General features: G+C 48.3%; 1 protein-coding gene across 1 annotated transcript in view; it reads right to left on the bottom strand.

Annotated features, from left to right (window-relative positions):
- The window catches only part of MYH10 (myosin heavy chain 10), a 108,003-nt gene that overhangs the window by 22,673 nt on the left and 65,968 nt on the right, over positions 1-19,362 (bottom strand). The window contains exons 8-15 of the mRNA XM_018566978.1: positions 12,156-12,219; positions 9,462-9,560; positions 8,387-8,530; positions 8,211-8,306; positions 5,269-5,387; positions 3,704-3,856; positions 2,113-2,286; positions 312-485 (exon numbers count right to left, since the gene is read on the bottom strand). Coding sequence (XP_018422480.1) covers positions 312-485; positions 2,113-2,286; positions 3,704-3,856; positions 5,269-5,387; positions 8,211-8,306; positions 8,387-8,530; positions 9,462-9,560; positions 12,156-12,219 — 1,023 coding nt within the window. The remainder of the gene's footprint in view (positions 1-311; positions 486-2,112; positions 2,287-3,703; positions 3,857-5,268; positions 5,388-8,210; positions 8,307-8,386; positions 8,531-9,461; positions 9,561-12,155; positions 12,220-19,362) is intronic.

The following is a 19,362-nucleotide window of genomic DNA, read 5'->3' as shown; positions in this document are numbered from 1 at the left end:
TGTTTTTGGTGTGTTAGGAAAATTTGAAATGGTGGGGGGGGGGGGGGGGGGGATAATACCATATATCATGTTAGTCACCAGCACACTATTATCCACCATATCAATTGTCTTTTATTGACATTGTCAGATATTCGTGGCATCACAATAAACCATAAATATAGGTATAAGAAGAAACATGGTCAGAAAGGTGAACTATGCCTTTAAAAGGGAAGAGATTGAATTGACAGGTGAACTACAAAACCTGTCCTGTATGATTGGAGACTACATGGAACTCAGCAGTCAGACAGTGAAGAAGCCTGAAGGCCACGTACCCTGCCGGCGTAATGGATGATGCAGAAATCGGCTTTGTCCTTCAGCTGGCGCGGCTTTTGGAATTTGGAGTGGGTGCCCTGCTCCTGCACCAGCTTGTCCACGAATGTCTTGTCTGTGGCTTTGGGGAACCAGCACTCCTCGTCCAGCAGAGCCAGGACCCCGGGAGGGTTGGCCTGGGGGGAAAACAAAAAAAAAGCAAGGGTTGAACAGAAATGTTGCCGTGGTGCTGGTCTGCTTTACCAAAAGTTTATCTACCACCTATGAATGAAGCACAAAATGTAGCAATGAATGCGATGTGTTTATGTCTGCTTTAGCAGAAGGAAAATATTCCTCAACTTTCTCCAAGGAACATCAAGTGATGCCCATCCCCAACACCATTCCTGCTTCTCTGAGCGGGATTCAGCATTGCTTGTTCATGTGCTTTATGTATGAAACTAAAGGCTATTGTTAAAGCCGAAGTCCAGCCATAAATAACAAGATAAAAATAACAAGCCATTAAAATATGAAATAAAATTTCAATCCACAGATTTCCCCTGCAGTGTATGCCACCAGATGTCCTCAGTCTTACAGGCAGCATCATTTAAACCACTTCCTCTGAGCCCAGGTCACCCTGGACCCACCCCAAGCCCATGATTGGACAGTGAAAGGAGAAGCAGCAGTGAGGAGCTCATCTCTCTGTCCCTCCGCTTCCCTATCAGCATGGTCCCTGCCAGCACATGATTGGCTCCTTGTGCTGCTTCTTCCTCTCACACTCCAGCCCTGATGTACAGGGAGTACAAGAGGCTGATACCAGGTCCCACTCAGGTTCAGCTTACACCGCTTGCATTCTAAGAATGCAAGCTCTCCTGGGAGAAGAAACAAGGACTGCATGATAGACCTTATAATCCCACTGATGCGGAGTCAGAGTAAAGCAATGTTTTCAGTAAGAGAGGAACGTCATGGAAGGATGTGGTGCAGACACAAATCACTGCCACCTTTCTCCAGCAGATGGCCTCCGAGCTCAACATTCTCAAACACATTCAGGTTTCATGGAACATATCTTATGTAGTCTAGACCAGTGGTTCTCAACCTGTGTAACCTCAGGACCCACATTTGTCCTCGGTCATTAAGTCACACTGCAATGGAATGCAAGATATTGCGGTATCGCGCGCTCCGGTGCAGGCGAATGAACTGCAAGTGGGAGGTGTATTTGGGGTGCCATTCAAATGAATGGCAATGCAATGAACCTCCCACACCAGAACACACTGTAGGTGCGATTCTGTGGTACAATGCATTAATCACATGGGACTGTGCTGTTACCCCCTGTACTAGTGTGAATGGGACCTGAAAAACACTGACAGACACACACACACACACACACGTTCTCATACACATATACACTCCGAAAATCCTTAACCTGGGGTCCAGTGTGGGGTGCTGTGCTGGAGCTCCATCCATATGTGCATTGCATTGCTTATACAGCTTCCTTGCGGATTGTAAGCTTCTTGAGGGCAGGGACTGATGTGAATGTGTAATGTAATGAACTGCGTAAATTGTCAGTACTATATACATACCAATAATCAAATCAATATTTGAGCCTGGGGAAAGTTACATGTATTGAGACATCCTGAATGTGTTTTTTTTTTACAATATTCATTTTCCACACAGAACAAGATGCACTCTACGTTCTCTCTAGACTCCACAACGTAAAGATTGAAGTGCTTCGAGTTCTGATTGGCTATGTGTTGTTGCATATAGCACTCTCTCTACTTGATGAAAGCCTCCATGCTCACAGCACAAATAAAGGACTGCAGTACTTACTGGCCTCTCGATGAGGTCAATACAAGGCTGGAGGTCAAGGCCGAAGTCGATGAAGTTCCACTCGATGCCCTCCCGCTGGTACTCCTCCTGCTCCAGGATGAACATGGTGTGGTTGAAGAGCTGCTGCAGTTTTTCGTTGGTGTAATTGATGCAGAGCTGTTCAAACGAGTTCAGCTGCGCGAGGAAGATAAGAGTTAGCAGTGGCATCGCAACAAAAAACTACAACGTGCATAAAGGAATAAAAAAATGGAGAAAGCTAAACCAGAAACGGATTTACTATATTTTAGGCACTATGGTTTTTTTTCAGTCACTGCACCCTTTAAAAATATGTAAAATCTCCAGGCACCCCGGTCTACAATGTAAGAAACATACAATGTAAAAAGGCAAAAATACATACGAGACCCTTATCAGAGGGGTCTGGGATAAATTTCAAGGGAAGATCCCAAGCAACAACAACAACGACGACGAAAAATGGGGCTCCCACTTCGAATCAGGAGCCCCCCTCTCACATCAGACTCCCCCTTTACACTAGAACCCCCTTTTTATATCAGACGCTGTGGCAGCATGGCCGAGAGTGGGAGAAGCATGGTCTGGACGGAGAACGTACATCCTTTTCTGAATGGATCCCATCATTCCTGGTTTAGCATCATTAGTTTCCATGGTGCTGGCAAAACTTTTGGGGCACCCTGAGGAAGCCAGAATCCCCCCAGCACCCTGGTTTAGGGAACAGCTAAACATTGTAAATGTGTGCAGAGTCTTCCTGTTCATTTTCCTAAGAAAGCAGCTACAACTTGAGCAGAAAAGCCCATGCCCTGCCAGCATGCTGCAGAGAAGGACCCTTTCTCTCTGTGGAAAACAATGGTCTCTCTACAGAGGTCTGACACGTACCCTGCCCAGTCAGAACCAGAGCTCTGCAATCAGCAGGCGACATGAGCTTTGCGAATTGCAGAGCTATAGGTCTGATTCAGTAGAGGGTATTTCCTCTCCTTTCCGGTTTCAGTGACCACACAGGAAGCAAGACTAATCCGTCCGTTTTTCTACTACGGGCGGACGGCAAGAGGTTAATGAGGGCGCAGATCTCCATACGTATGCTGACCTTGGTTCTAACCCCTTCCTGCTCTTCCTGAAAACAGGAGTTCTGCATTCAAGCCTCACCTTTCCTACTGAACCTTCAGAACACCAGAAATACAGAATTGCTCATATGAGCTGAAATGATAAGACCGTTATCCAAGCCAAAGAAAAACAACTTTCTTGTATCATTATGTAACATTATAAGATTAGGAATGACGCGCATTAGTTATGGAACCCATTAACGAATTGACGAGGAAGCGGACAGTGAACTCATATGCCTCCGATTTGGCAGCTTAGCGTCCCAAAACTCCGCTTACGTTGACGTAAATCAGAATTTTTTTTTTAAATAAAGGAACTCGTGATCACCAGCAAAGTTGAATTTTATTTGATAGAACTATTCTCAGCTCCTATTAGAAAGAAGAATGTTCCAGTCGTATTACCAGGACGTCATCGCCGGACGTCTGATGGATATATGCAAATTAACAATAACCAAAAGGGCACACGAATGACTCTGACCCACCTCGAAGATCTCAAAGCCAGCGATGTCCAGGATGCCGATGAAGGAGGCTCCTTGGCGCTTGGTGCGGTCGAGAGCTTTGTTAATCCGGTGGACCAGCCAGCGGAATAGGCGCTCGTAGGTTGCTTTGGCTAGTGCTTCCACGGCAAAATCCGCCTGGGGAGAGAGAATATGAGTGAATCCTGACAACATTTCTAACCATGAGCAAAATCAGAAATGATCTGTACGATATGGAATGCCACATGTAAACACCCTTTATTACTTATTGATCCTGCCAGTAGATCTATTATTCTTCCACTTCCTTAACAGGCCAAGCTGCCCAGCAAAAAGTTCAGTTACATAGGTTGGGACAAACCATAACACACTTCCAGGGGTAGGTGCTTATAAGAGTCAGCTTCTATTTATATGGCTTCATTTTTTTTTTCCAAAAGAAAAAACAAAAACCTGTTGCTGTAAATGTGTTTAATGGAGGTAGGCTTTAATTGTTTGCCTCTGACTTAAAGTCCATTAAAAACGACATGTCCATGTAAGACAAGGCTGGACAAATCCTAGGAGCCAGGTCGCCAATACTTCTTAAAAATTGCAGGTGGCCCCTAACATTTAAAGCAGAATTCTAAGCAAATCAAATCTGAACACTTGCAGTGGGGCTACAATCACACTGCAAGGGTTAAGTGCTCATTTTGTCTAGGGAGCTTAAATAACAGTTATACTCACCTGAACCACGATCCCGGCATGTTCTTACACTGCTCCCTCCAGCCTGCCCCCTCTTCTGCTCCAGCGATAGCATGTCCTCCAGCGTACACTGCATTGGATGTGATGATTCATAGGACCTTAGACTGCTGGAGCGGAGGGGTACCAGCCGAGGCTGATGGGCAGCCGAGGCCAGCCATCTGTGAGGTTCACGCAAGTATAACTTTATTTTAGCTCCCTAGGCGAAAGCACATAACCGTTGCAGTGTGGGGGTAGCCCCAATGCAAGGGTTAAGATTTGATTTGCCTAGAGTGCTTTTAATGAAGCTGGCTCCTTAAAAGCTCCTGCTGGTCTTGAAATGGCCAGATTGGATCCTAAATTTCATATATATATATTTGACCACCCCTGATCTAAGACTGCGCTGTCCACAGGGTGACAACACTGCTGTGCCGTTTTACTGCAGACGGAACAATGTTGTCACCCTGTTATAGAAAATGGAAACAATGGCCGGATCAACTGGTAATGAAACTATGTCAAGGGGGAACTCAACAAATAGCATACATGATGCAATCCGACAGTAGCATTGTTTTTCTATTTTGTCCAGAGTTCCACTTTTATATTTTAGAAGTTTAATTTCCTCAGTGGGGCACGAATGGCAACTCATACATATTAAAGAAAAAAATAGCACTGTGGAGCACTTTTAATAGGGTGGCGGAGCAGCAGTTGCCCGGCATTCAGCCACAGTGCTGACATTGCAGCAGGCAAACGGGGACGGCAGATCACCTGCCTGGCTTTTCCGCCCCCGTGAACAAGGCCTTACATTCTCTTCTTGTAGTTCATGGACCGTCACACATGTTGGCGCTCTGCCAGCTGCTCACCTGTTCCTTTGTCTGTGCCTTCTGTACGTAGTCTCTGCCCACTTTGATGCGTGGCGTCAGGATGGCTCGAGTGAACTCCATAACATTCATGCCCAGCAGGTGGCAGAGTTTCTGTGCGGCTGAAATGACAACATACGGTGGGATGAGGCCCTCGGACCTGGCTCTTGTCATACACACAGCTCACCTCCTCCTCACCCCTGCTGCCTGAGAGGGAGGCCGGCAGCCAATTCGCAAACATCTGCTGAAAATCAGTCCCTCGTTCTGCTTTATAATGACCTCCTCTGACTAAAGCAGGCCCATGTCCGCTATATGGCACTATTTGCAGTACTGAACCGCTCTGTGGCTGCAGGTCAGGCACAAAGCTTAGAAATGTCATAAGAAAGAAAACACTTTCCCTTTTAAAGTCCAAGTAAACTTTCAGGGATGGTGGGAGCTCCTCATAATGGGCACAGCGGGTGTACAGACCCGGGAACTCAGCACAGGGATGGTGGGGGCCCCTCATAATGGGCACAGCAGGTGTACAGACACGGGAACTCAGCACAGGGATGGTGGGAGCCCTCATAATGGGCACAGCAGGTGTACAGATCTGGAAACTCGGCATTGAGATGAAGAGAACCCCTAATAATAGACACAGGTGTACAGACCGGGGAAATCAGCACACAGGGATGGTGGGAACTCCTCATAATGGGCACAGCAGATGTGCAGACTGGGAAACTCAATGCAGAGATGGTGGGAACCCCTCATAATAGACACAGGTGTGCAGATTGCATATCCATATTGGCCTTGCCATGGTCTATACACTATTCCAGGACTGCCCCCCCCCCTCCCACGCTTTGGCACAATGCTTCCTCTATTCAATGGAAGAGCATTTGTGGCATTGGATAGATTTTTCCTTCCCTCTGCTGAGAAGACAGTAACCTAATATTGATTACTTCAGCCTGCCGCTATGCGTGATTCCCCCCAGGCCGATGCTTTCCATACTCGGAAGATACGTTGTGCAAAGGTGTCGGCTAATTTCAGTTTCCTTACTTGTGACCGCAGATTTGCTTCAAGATTATTATTCTTGTAGGAAGTCGCCGATTTGGACTGACGGATGGGAAGACTGGACACTTTGGCCTTCAGTGTGTGATCCATCACACAGAGGCTTATGGGTAATTAAAGTGTCAGTCCATCCAATACTGAGATGTCATTGACTTCTATCGCTTGGCTTTGTCCTTCTCTCTATCTCCCTTTATTCCTTTGAGCCCAAGCTGTCATGGACCCGCCCCCAGCCTGCGACTGAACTTTGAAATGAGAAGGAGCACAGGATTAGTTTGTCTCTCTGGTCTCTTCTCCTTTCGGCATCCTTCTTATCAGCTCATTATCAGATTTGCTCCTTGTGCTGCTTCCCTCACCCAGCCTGAGCTCTGTTGTACAGAGACTGATATGAAGTCAAATTCAGTTACTTACACTGTTTGCATAAACATAAATTGAACTCAATGATGTACCAAATACAGAGCTGCATTATTTTGTGTCTTTTATATCTACCTAAGGTTAACGGAAAACATTTGCAGCATTACAAATCATCTAAGCAATGCGGGGATCTGGGGAACGCAGCGTCGGCTGGGGTGCCATTTGGAACTTCATGAAGACTAAATAACAGCAGCGGCTGAAGGTTTAATGTTGGGTTAAACATTCCTCCTTGACGGGAAACAATGGGTTAGGAAGTGCTTTTTCTTGGCTCGGATGGGTCTCTCTGGGTTTTCGTCAGTCTGGCTGCAGATTCTTGGCCTCTCGCAGCAGCTCGGGACCAATGAAAATAAACACTTCTAACAAGCTATGCATACTCTTCCCTCTGCCGCCCCCCTTCATACTTCTGGAGGACGATTAGATGCAAATTAAATCGGCAGGGAGGGGCTGCAGTGCGTGAGCCGCCTTGTGGAGGGAGGGAGAGTGGTATGTGCCACGGGTAATGCAATACCGTCGGGGAAGCTGGAATTTCTGGGGTGCAGAGAGGCCACGGATTGAAGAAAAAAAAAAAAAATAACTTTTGCTGAGTGCCGTTCACGTTTTAACTGACCGCAAACTAGAATTACTTTTTAGTTTCAGACACACATAAGCTGTGAATAAATGCAGGGGGGGGAGGTGTTTATGGCTCAGGAAGCCACATATATGTAGAGTTGGGGGTGGGCAACCTCAACACTCCAGCTGTGGTAAAACTACAAGTCCCATGAGGCATTGCAAGACAAGACAGCCACAGGCATGACTCCTAGAGGAAGTAGCACGATGGGATTTGTAGTGCCGAGGTTGCCTATTCCTGACGTAGAGGAATTGTGGAGAGCGTGGCCAGCCCTCCACCTGGTGCCATAGCTGTCAGTGGTGAGGGTGAGTGCCAGGTTCCCCCACCCAATCTTAGAGATTATGACGCCTTGTCCAGCCAACTTATAACTGCCTTTCCAACGCACACCCGCTGCGCCTTCCTATGTCGCGTCACAGGATGCAATGACCTAACCCGCTCAGTCAGGTGACACTATTAGGCCCGGCAATTGACTGCAAGGCCGCAGCACTGCATCAAGAGACCCTGTCACTTTACTCTGAATGAGGGCAGGGCCGGCAACTGACAACAAATTATTTTGGGTGTCTGGGCGAGATCAGCTCATCTGCATATTAGAAGAAAAGGTCTCCTTTAAAAATAACATTGACATTCTGCATGCAGAAATCATGGTTCAGGTTTACTCCGTCGCCAGCCCACCCACCAGCCAGACTCATTGTAAATTTTGCCGATGCAGCAAACACGGTGAGAGGCTCGCTCCTCTCTTCTGGGAATGATCACCGATCGGTCGAAAAGATTTACCGGCAACACAATCGGTTTGCACTCCATGCATAGGCGAACCACCCAAACGCTGTCTTGGCAGCTTTAGATATCCAAGTATTTCGGGTCCAGCAGCGCCAGACTGACCCACCTGTGTTCTCCGGCATGGACGCCTGGTCTGTGTTCCTCTCCTTCTTGAAACTGATGTTCCCGAATTGCAGGACGGAAGACACGACTTTCAGCATGGCTGCGGAGAAGGGGACGCCGTGAGTTAGCATGGGTGGTGTCCCCGTGAGGAAAGGAGAAGAACGTGTCTGGGTTACTCACAGAGAATTTCATCGTGAGTGAAGCCCATGATGTGCATGGCCTCCATGGTCTCCTGGAAGTTGTCCTTATCCTGTTGTCCCGGGATGGGCACGTAGCCGTTGGACACGAAACGATAAGTGTTGAAACCTTCCAGCAGCAGATCGGCTGTGAGAGGTGTAAGAAAAAGAGGAAATGGGTCAGGAGATTTACAACAGCCATTTATATATCACCTGAAGCTGAAGTTAAATCTGCTTATATTTTCTATTCCCCAATCAACATGCTAATGACATTTTTAAATAAAAGCTTTCCGTTTTCATCGCATACCTCAGGTTACACCAAGTGATGTCATCACTGCGTCTCTTTGCTTCTCTATGCATGAAGACCACCCTAGGTAACATCCACATGCCATGCTGAGCCTCCATGATTCAAAAAACTGAAATCCAACGAATGAATAGATCGGACTGGGGAGGAAAAGGCTAGATGATACTGGATGTCCTCCAGTCTGGAAATGAGCTGAGCTCTATATGACTCTGCAGCTTCTAATGCACATTGTGAGAAGCTCGCAGTGTGCAGTGACATCAGGGGAAGCCATTTCAGTCCAGGAAAGGAGCCGGTACAACTGTGCAAGACTGAAGGGAAGGCCGGAGTTCAGCTTCAAAGAGACCCCGTCACCAGACCATGTCAACAAAAACCTTTCCCTAAGATTATATGTGCATTCCATGTATTTTATGAATGTTATTTACCAGTAAAAGCCTCCCTTGTGTAGACATCCAAAAGCCCAGAGACTGCTGCCGCCATCTTGGATGTGATGTCCGCAGCCCCAGCTATACTGAAGTGACACTCTATGGTATTACCCTTCGCTTCTCCCAGGGCTGCTAGATACAATTTAGAGAGGGGCAGAGGAGCTAGGCCAGCACAGGGAGTGATCAGATACTCACAGTAGAGGAAAGGGCCAATGGTGTGCAGTACAGTAATTCATAGCAACCAATCACATTTCAGCCATGACAGGCCAATTGGAATAATCTACAATAAGTCTATTGATGGAGACAAGCCAATAGCATCAATATAAAGTAAGATACATTCGCTGTTTGCTTACATCGGAGGTGTTCCCCGGAGCCAGCAAGCAGCTGGTAGAAGATATGGAAGGTCCTCTCATCCTTGGCTTGCCGTATCGCTCGAGACTTTTCCAGTAGATCTGTACAGAGGAGTTAAGGGTTCACAGGGATCTGGGAATTGGAAGACAAGCCCCATCTGCTATAACAGCAGAGAGACTCCGAGATCTCCCTAGCTCCAGTGTGGTGACATCACCCCAATTGTAGTCATTTCATTCGTCCTCCCTGATCCTGTCCCTGTTACTGAATGTCCACATCTCGGACCGGGACAGGAGGGAGTCTGCAGGAGCCAGAGCATTGCACACTTCCTCCAGCCCCAAAATGCCCCAGGTCTGTATGCAGGTATGGACCTCCTGCATTGTTTACCCCCAGCCCCAGGTCTGTAGTGGTACAGTCCTCCTGCATTGTTTACCCCCAGGCCCAGGCCTGTACAGAGGTATGGGACTCCTGCATTGTTTACCCCCAGGCCCAGGCCTGTACAGAGGTATGGGACTCCTGCATTGTTTACCCCCAGGCCCAGGCCTGTACGGAGGTATGGCCCTCCTGCATTGTTTACCCCCAGCCCCAGGTCTGTAGTGGTACAGTCCTCCTGCATTGTTTACCACCAGGCCCAGGCCTGTACAGAGGTATGGGACTCCTGCATTGTTTACCCCCAGGCCCAGGCCTGTATGGAGGTATGGGACTCCTGCTTTGTTTACTCCCAACCCCAGGTCTGTACGGAGGTATGGGACTCCTGCATGGTTTACCCCCAGGCCCAGGTCTGTACCGAGGTATGGCACTCCTGCATTGTTTACTCCCAGCCCCAGGTCTGTACGGAGGTATGGTCTCCTGCATGGTTTACCCCCAGACCCAGGTCTGTACGGACCTCCAGCATGGTTAACCCCCAGCTCCACGTCTGTATGGAGACACGGTCCTCCTGCACGGTGTACCCCCAGACCCAGGTCTGTACAGAGGTACGATCCTCCTGCACTTTTTACCCCCAGACCCTGGTCTGTACAGAGGTACGATCCTCCTGCATTGTTTACCCCCAGACCCAGGTCTGTACGGAGGTGCGGTCCTTCTGCATGGTTTACCCCTAGCCCCAGGTCTGTACCCCAGTACAGACCTGGGACTAGAGGTAAACCATGCAGAAGCCTGTGCAAAGCACCTGCAACCCACTGATTATGGTTGCAATGTTTTTTTGAGGCTTCAATGCCAAACCTACCTAAAAAATGTCAACATTTTATTTTATTATTGTTTGTACATTTAAGGATTCTTCCCCTTCACTACTCCATTCCAAGCAAAAACATCCACAGGGATCTGTGCCTGGAAGAACTTTCCGACTCATTGCAATGTTGGACAAACTAGCCACTACTCACAATGAGATTCCATCCAAAAACAAACCCTCCCTCGTTACCACTTAACACATGAAGCAATCACAATGCAGCATTTTTTAAGCCGAATCAGTGAGCGTTGCTCCCAGGCTGCTACAAATCACTACATGTTACCTTCTGCTATAAAAACCCGAAAGTGTTCAAAGCGGGGCCCGGCCGGGCCCTGGAAGGCTAAGGATAAGGTGATGTGTTTTTAATTAAGAAAGGCTGCATTTCATCTTACACTTGGCGCGGGTCGGAATCCCAAGAATGGTATTTAATTTCCCTACTGTAGAGATTTTGCTGAGAATTGCCCAGGCGGGGATGAGCTTCCCTCTCAATAGCAGCCTGCGGCACGGCGTCTAAACATTGGCTGTCCAGGGAGTAACACGAGACTGCGGACTCACGCCATCCTGGAGGCGGGAGGGGGATCCGTTTTACCGCCACCGCCGTACCCCTGCTGTACCTTTACAGTTCTTTTCACTCAGCCAAGAATACCTGTTGGGTGAATCCCCTGATAATGGCATAGTCCACCCTTGGGACAATGTTTCATGTTACCCGAATTACATTAAACATGGTCGCATTGCAATTCCCATCTGCTGCAGTGCCAGATGGGAACAGTAGTCTTCCCCATTCACAGGTCTCTGTGAATGGATGACATGGGCCGTGTGGGCACACAGCTGCGCCAAATGCAAATGAAAACAGAAGGCTGCAGGCAGAAGAACTCCTTGACTCAGATAAGTGGGGGGGATATTTAAAGGTTTGGGGAATGCGACCATGTAAAGGTGGACTGTGCCTTTAACACATCTCTAGTATGTACACACACACAACATATCTACTGGCAGTGAACTGTTAGGGGTTAACAAGCTGCTTTAACCCCGCAAAGGGCAACTCCAGCCCTCCAAAAGTTGTGGAACTACAAGTCCCATGAGGCATTGCAAGACTGACAGTTACAGAGACATGACGGGATTGTAGTTGAAGCGCAGTTGGAGTGCCTGAGTTGCATACCCCTCCTGTAAAGTGTATGTATGCCTTTAATTAACTGTCACACTTATTTGGATGGAGGTCATGTGACACGAGACACAACATAACGGCACCGTACGTCCGACTACAAAGCGTAACACAAGCGGGAAGGCGCCAGTATCTGATCCACTAAGGAAACCATTTTTTTCTGCACAGATTTGGCAGACGCGTGCTTAAACAAAAGCTGGGAGAAGGGGAAGTCGGAGTTTATCCAATAGCTAAAAACTGCCTGCGTTCCCCACTGCTATTTCCTGCATTCCACGGGCCTGGCGGGCCGAGCTGCGGTACAGTAATAAAGGATACAGGTTTCGATGTTGGCCCCGACGATGTAACCCGTCACGTCAAAGTTGATGCGAATGAACTTTCCCTAGAAAGAAAAAAAAAAAAACAAGGAGTTAATTCTGAGCTAAATTATTATCCGGAAAAACTTGTTTGGGCAGCGGAGTGCCACCCGCCAATATCTCATACTTCCTGGCAAGTGGAGAGGTTCGCCCAAGGGGTTCCAAAGTAGTTTGTGTCTCTGCTCCTCCCACAATGGTGAGATTTCCCTCCAGTAGTTTGTGTCTCTGCCCCTCCCACAATGGCGAGATTTCCTCCAGTAGTTTGTGTCTCTGCTCCTCCCACAATGGTGAGATTTCCCTCCAGTAGTTTGTGTCTCTGCCCCTTCCACAATAGTGAGATTCCCCCCAGTTGTTTGTGTCTCTGCCCCTCCCACAATGGATGTGATTTCCTCCAGTAATTTGTGTCTTTGCCCCTCCCGCAATGGTGAGATTTCCCTCCAGTAATTTGTGTCTCTGCCCCTCCCACATTGGTGAGATTTCCTCCAGTAGTTTGTGTCTCTGCCCCCTCCCACAATGGTGAGATTTCCTCCGTTTGTGCCTCTGCCCCTCCCACAATGACAAGATTTCCTCCAGTAGTTTGTGTCACTCACTTCCTATTGACCATCATTCCTGTGTCACTGGGACAGGAAATGAGGCGAAATTGCCATAATGGTGACACAAACATAAGAGGCTGTCATCCTGTCCCACTTCAAGTTTTGGTCACATGTTCATCCTCCTGGTACCCGACGGGGTAAACATGGGTGCTGATGCTTCATGACTAAGAGTGATCATCAGACGGGAGGACGGCTCGCCTGCATATAAAACCCATTGCGGCACATGCCCGGCATCGCACATAAGTCAGGGATTATTTTCAGGCACACGGGATGATTTCAGGGAACACATAAGGAAGTATTAGAGGAGATGACACAGAGGCGGGACACAAATCCTCGCCAGCAGAGCCCGGGGTGAGGTCATAGCCGCGGTGCGCTGGCTAAGCTCCTATTTCAGGCAGAACCGGCTTCTGTCTAATCAGGTGCTTTCAGGACAAGGAGGAGCACACGGCTTGCGAGGGGGGATTACCTGGAAGGAACCGGACACCTGCTGTGCAACATTAAACCGCAGCCAGGCCTCTGCCTGGAATCTTCATTAAAGAGGAGCTCCAGGATTCTCTAAGGTTAACCCCTGCAATGGGGCTCCCCTCAGCACTGCAAGGGTTAACTGCTTGTCATGTCTCGGGGCTCAATCATCCTCAATCTCGGCTGGCTGCTAGACTGGTCCCCAGAGCCTCTTCTCCCCAGGGCTCCGGCGCTCTAAGGACCACTGACGTCATCAGGTCTCATGCAGGTTCATTAGATGCAAGGATGCAGAGGGACATACCACAGCCAGATCGGAGAGAGGGGAATGCAGGCAGGACCGAGGATCAGGCGAGTGTGTGTTCTTTATTCCGGCCCCTAGACCAAAACAGGCACTTAACCCTTGCAGTGCAGGGGTAGCCCTACTGCAAGGGTTAACTGTTGGAAATCCTGGAGTTCCTCTTTAACTGCTTGAAGACCAGGTGTTTAGATCCCCTACCTGGCCAGGCCATTTTTCAGTGTTCAGCGCTGCGATACTTTGACTGACATTTATTCCGTCACGCAACGCTGTACTGAAATGAATTTTATACCATTTTTTGGGGACAGATAGAGCTTTCTTTTGGTGGTATTTAATCATTTGGTGGTATGGAGGGGGGGGCGCACGTCTCGGGGCTTCATACAAGCAATCCGCCGGCTCTATAGCCGGCGGATCGCTTGTATATTAACGGGCATCGCTGCCTCTTTTCAAATAGCGGGGATTTCCCGCTCGCTCGCGCGCACCGCGTATACACGCCCAGTTACATCCAAGAAGCTCCCGGCAGGCCGTGTATACACAGCGGCTGGCCGGGAGGTAGTTAAGGGCCTGTTCACACGACGTCAGTTTTCTGTGCTGACCGGATCCGTACGCTGCTGCACTCAAAATGCATCCCAATGTATCCCTATGTGTTTTATGGGCTACAGTTCTCACGTGCGCAGTCCGTTCAGGTTACGTGTCACATTTTGTCCGGTCCGAAAAAACGCAACGGAAATGCAACGCAGCTAATGAAAAAGCTAAGGAAAAAGTGACCTCAGAGACCGAATCTGCATACTGACAACCCCTTGGCTAAAAAAAAAAAAAAGAACCGTCAGCATCCGGACTGAAAACGCATCAAAAACGCACTGCATCAGCAGCTCCACGTCTGCTGATCAGGACCTGATCTCATGTGGACAGGCCCTTAAGCTGGTCATCCAACTGTTGCTGCCAGGTATCAGCTTTTCCCCACCAACCGTCACATGAATACTTTAGGATCACAGACACCTTATGAACAATCTCCTGTTATATACAAAGTATCCAGTTGTAGCAACTGCATGTAGATTGTATTCACAGACCGCCCTGGGCGGGGAACCCTCTTTAAAGAGGTCTCTAAGGCCTCGTTCACACCATCCTCGTGGCCGGAACACACTGGATCGCATTGCGGCCGGCTCAGTTTGTTGTGGATAGAAGAAAGTAGTCACTCGCACTCCATGATATTAAAGTCAATGCTGTTTATTGACTGAGATAACACACATCTCCTTAGTGATAAAGGATACGGGTTTAGCTAAGGAGATGTGTGTTCTCAGTCAATAAATAGCATTGACTTTAATATCATGGAGTGCGAGTGACTACTTTCTTCTATCTACATTTCACGGAGGCATCCGTTGTCACCACCGCACCCACCCAGTTGGATTTGGGTTTTTGTCCGGTCAGGAGTGCGATGGGACAGGAGGATTACATTTCAGTTTGTTGTGGGGTGGGAGAGGGCCCGGCTGTGCATTAAAGTGAATGGCACCGCAGCCGCAATGCGATTGGCAGCACGGGAACGCAAGGCTCATCAATGCCTGCAGTCTGGTCAGAAAAAGCATTTTTTCTGACCGGACCACAGGCATTGATGTGCCTTGCTTTCCCGTGCGGCCGGAGGGCGTGGCCATTCACTTCAATGCACCGCCGCGCCCTCTCCCGCCCCACAACAAACTGAGCCGGCCGCAATGTGATCCAGTGTGTTCCGGCCACAATTGGGCCGGAATGCACTGAGGATGGTGTGAATGAGGCCTTACTCCTAAGGAATAAAGTGTTCTCTGCTGTTAAAGGGTATCTATGGCTAAAAACAAAAAATAAATCTGTATTTCCATATGTTCTATCCCTGCTCCTAATAACCAGATCCGTGTAGAAGATAGTAAACTGAAGATGCTCATAGGATGGACTTCCTCGATGCACTGACACCATATCACTCAGCCCTGTGAATATGAACTTTCTGGTGTCGCCACTCTCCTAGAGCCTGCCTTCTGAACTACAACTCAACGTCTGAACAATGTAACATTATCATTGCTTGCTGGAAGCAATGCATGATGGGAGTTGTGGTCTTGAGAAATGGAGATTGCATCACATCAAGCAGCAGGGAAAGAGATGCAAAGCACACCTGGAATCCAGGAAGTTGTTGGAAGTGATGGGCAGACGGAAGGCAGCGCTCACTACATAAAAGGGATTTTTTCTAGTTAGCTTTGAATGTATCAGAGACAAGTCTACTATGTATTCCTATTACAATTCTGATGTCATAATAGGAGAGGATATGCTGGGACTTGACCTGAAATGTTCTGCTGGATACTAGATCAGGTCCACCGCTCTCTCCTGGAGACTTGTATAGGGAACTCTGAGATCAGTGCGTCCACACACTGCCAGTGCAGCCGATATGCCGCTGGGATTGTGGTGGCGCTGCCAGTGTGTGGACGCACAGATCTCAAAGTTCCCTATACAAGTCTGCAGGAGAGAGCGGTGGACCTGATCTAGTATCCAGCAGGACATATCAGTTAACAGAGGAGCAGAGAACACTTCATTCCTTAGGAATAGGCAGAAGTAGGGCAGGTTCGGACCAAACCGGAGCTCCTCCGAATATAGAAGGGACATGGGGCCACCCGCCCAATCAGCTGCGGGACGGAGCATTCCATAAACAAAGGTCGGGATTGCCTCTGCTGATGTCATTGACCTTATATGGCCACGATGGGGGAAATGTGATTGACCTGTAGTCAGGTGGCCATATGAGGTCAATGACATCACTGCGTCCCGTCCCCTTTGCTTAGGTGCAGGCTATATAGCCTGATGGGTGTTATGCTCCTGCAGACAGCACCATATTTCCATCCTGTATCCGGTCCTTGCATTCCAATGACTCTACACCTCAATTGTACATCACAGAACCTCAGCATTGGAAAAATTAAGGATTTTCATGCAGAGTTGTGACGCAAAGCGTCTATCTACTCACAAAGCGGGAGGAGTTGTCGTTCTTCACAGTTTTGGCATTTCCAAAAGATTCCAGGATGGGGTTCGCTTGAAGCAGCTGACGTTCCAACTCCCCCTGCGGAATATAAATATGGATGGATGAGTAGAACAGGAAAGCCCAATGATTCTGAATAACGATCTGTGTGCGCTGCAGGAAAAAGTCCGCCAGTACCGGAGGTCTAACCCAACATCACTGCGTAATGACAACCCTTTACTACATGTGTGCACTTACCTTGCCAACACAATAAAGGTAACCTCTATACGTTCAATAAACAGCAATACTATAGAGATTGAAATTAATTTAACCTGTAAGCAATTTTGCATTGTACCGCACCCTTCATAGGGACTCCACCAAGTAAATCTGTAAAAAAAACAACAAATCAAGGCAACTGGACTTGCTGTGTTCTTGAAGACGTTTCGCTGATCATCCGACTAGCTTGCTCAATTCAGAATGACTTGTACAAAATCTCTGGGAATCAATATGGTGAATGTTCCTCCAATCTACATAAACGGTTCATCATAACCAGCATGGAGGTCAGAGACTTCGTGGAGATAAGGTGTGGATTACATTGACACGATTGGAGCTAGCAGGTGTTATTAAGCTGCCCAGAGAGAGGTGAGCATTGTATGTGGCAGACCATAGATGTGTTACCCCCCACTTCCCGCCACACACACTTCCCACCTTTACTCAAGCTTGGCGTCTCCATTTCCATATAAATTACGTCTTTTACACCTTTTTAGACGTCTATTGTCTAACCACGTACAATACTGTACACAGCAGCGCAGCCCTGTGCTTGGTATTTTAAATTCCACTCGCAAATGGCGAGCATTCACTGGTCAACTCGGTCTCTTGACCAATGAACTGCGTCTGACTGCGCTAACCAATGAGAAGCTCTACTGACCGCTTTGACCAAACCGTGCTTGCCACTTGCGAGCAGAATTTAAAAACCGAGCGCAAGGCTGCGCTGATGTGTGCGGGTTCTACACGGGCAGCCATGGAGGTGAAGAAGCTTTCTTTTAGCCCTCATTCACATTAGAAAAGGCCGGCACGTACAGCTCCGTGCAGGGCCGTATCGGGCAGCTCCCAGGGAGGACAGGTGCTGCGTGCGGTTAGTACGCAGCCCCCGTCCTTCTCTATTGGAGTACGCGGCCGTACGCCACCCTATGCTCACCCGCACCCGATGTCCGTACTCGTGCGCTGACATGATGAATCCTGTCTGCGTCTGAGCAAGGAAACATGCACCAGTACGGACCTGCACTTGGGGTGAGCGTAGGGCGGCGTACTCCCATAGAGAAGGACGGGGGCTGCGTACTAATCACACGCAGCTCCTGTCCTTCCCGGGAGCTGCCCGATACAGCCATGCATGGAGCACGGAGCTGTACGTGCCGGCCTTTTCTAGTGTGAATGAGGGCTTACAGGTGAGAGCAGCAGTGGGCTGGGGATGGGTGGTTTGATGACTGGGTCAGAGGGGGCAGATTGGTGGGGGTAATTCCATTTCCCCAAATTCACTTGAATTACTTGAAACTAGAATTACCCTTTCAGCTGTCCAAACACTGGTAGATATTTGAAATGGTAAATACACTTTTCCAGGTGAATTTGGCGAAATGGAATTACCTCCACCAATCTGCGTCCTCTGACCCAAACACTGCAACGCCCAAAACCCCTGCGCTTACCTGTCAATGAACACCATGGATGCTGGTGTGGGACCTGTACACGGCGGCGAAGCCCTGCACATATCAGTTTAAATTTTGCACAGAAATGGCAACCGCTCATTGGTCAGCGCAGAAAAAAATACTACTCCTTGGTCAGGGTGGTCAGAAGCGCTTCTCATGGTCAGGTGACCACACACTGACCAATGAGTGCTCGCCATTTGAATGCAAGCTTTAAAATACTGATTGCAGGGCTGCGCTGCTGTGTACAAGTACTACAATCGGCAGCTATGGAGGGGGGGAAGGAGAAGGAGGAGCAGGTTGATGGGCAATTCCATTTCCCCAAATTCGACTGGGAAAGTGGACTTACCCTTTAAGTTGGCCGTACAATGGAAGATTTTCGTACAAACGTTCATACAAAAAAAGTCTCATCAGAACATTCAATAATACCATCAGAACATTCAATAATACCATCAGAGACTTCAAAAATCTTGTTTGCTTTTAACATTTGATTTTAGAACGCATGGAATTTTCGAAACCAAAAAAAAAAACCCCATTCCTTGTTAAATATTTGTTCATTCAAGAACAATTTCCCATCCCGCCTTTGCTTTTTTTCATTGCTGTGGTCGAAATTGATTTGACCCCCAATAACTATCGGAAATTAACATCTTCTGGTGTACGACCAACTTTTTAGGCTTCTCTCCCCGCACAGCGCGGCAGTCAAAAGCGACCTTCGGTGAATGTTGACGGGCCAGCGGCGTGAAAAACGTCACTTTCCCTGAAATCACCTATTCATGGCTGAACAAAGCGCAGCACGGTTATGCAAATACTTCCATTGAATGATAAATGACTCCTTTGTACACGTGTCTCCCCCCTCCCCCGCCAGACCACCTTTGCCTCGGGCATAAAGCCTTTGTATCAGACAATGACTCTGCTCAGGGTGGCAGGTGAGCAGTAGGAATTGTGGGTACTTTTTCTGGCCTCCCACACACCGCTATGGAACTACCCCGCAGGACGGCATGAAAAAGCTGCTCGCCGTGCGCTTCCCGAGCAATAAAGATCTAAAAATAAAAATGGCACCTCAACACAACTCCTGGCAGGAACATATGCCGTCAGGCTTTGGGCGCCAGCAACTGTTTTATTGCTTCTTTTGGGGGGGGGGGGGGCAACTCCAAGGC

This window comes from Nanorana parkeri, unplaced genomic scaffold (assembly GCF_000935625.1).
Source record: "Nanorana parkeri isolate BGI_ZX_2015 unplaced genomic scaffold, ASM93562v1 scaffold994, whole genome shotgun sequence".
Classification (NCBI taxonomy): domain Eukaryota; kingdom Metazoa; phylum Chordata; class Amphibia; order Anura; family Dicroglossidae; genus Nanorana; species Nanorana parkeri.
Note: the sequence above shows the minus strand (reverse complement) of the source record. Positions and strands in the feature narration are given on the sequence as shown.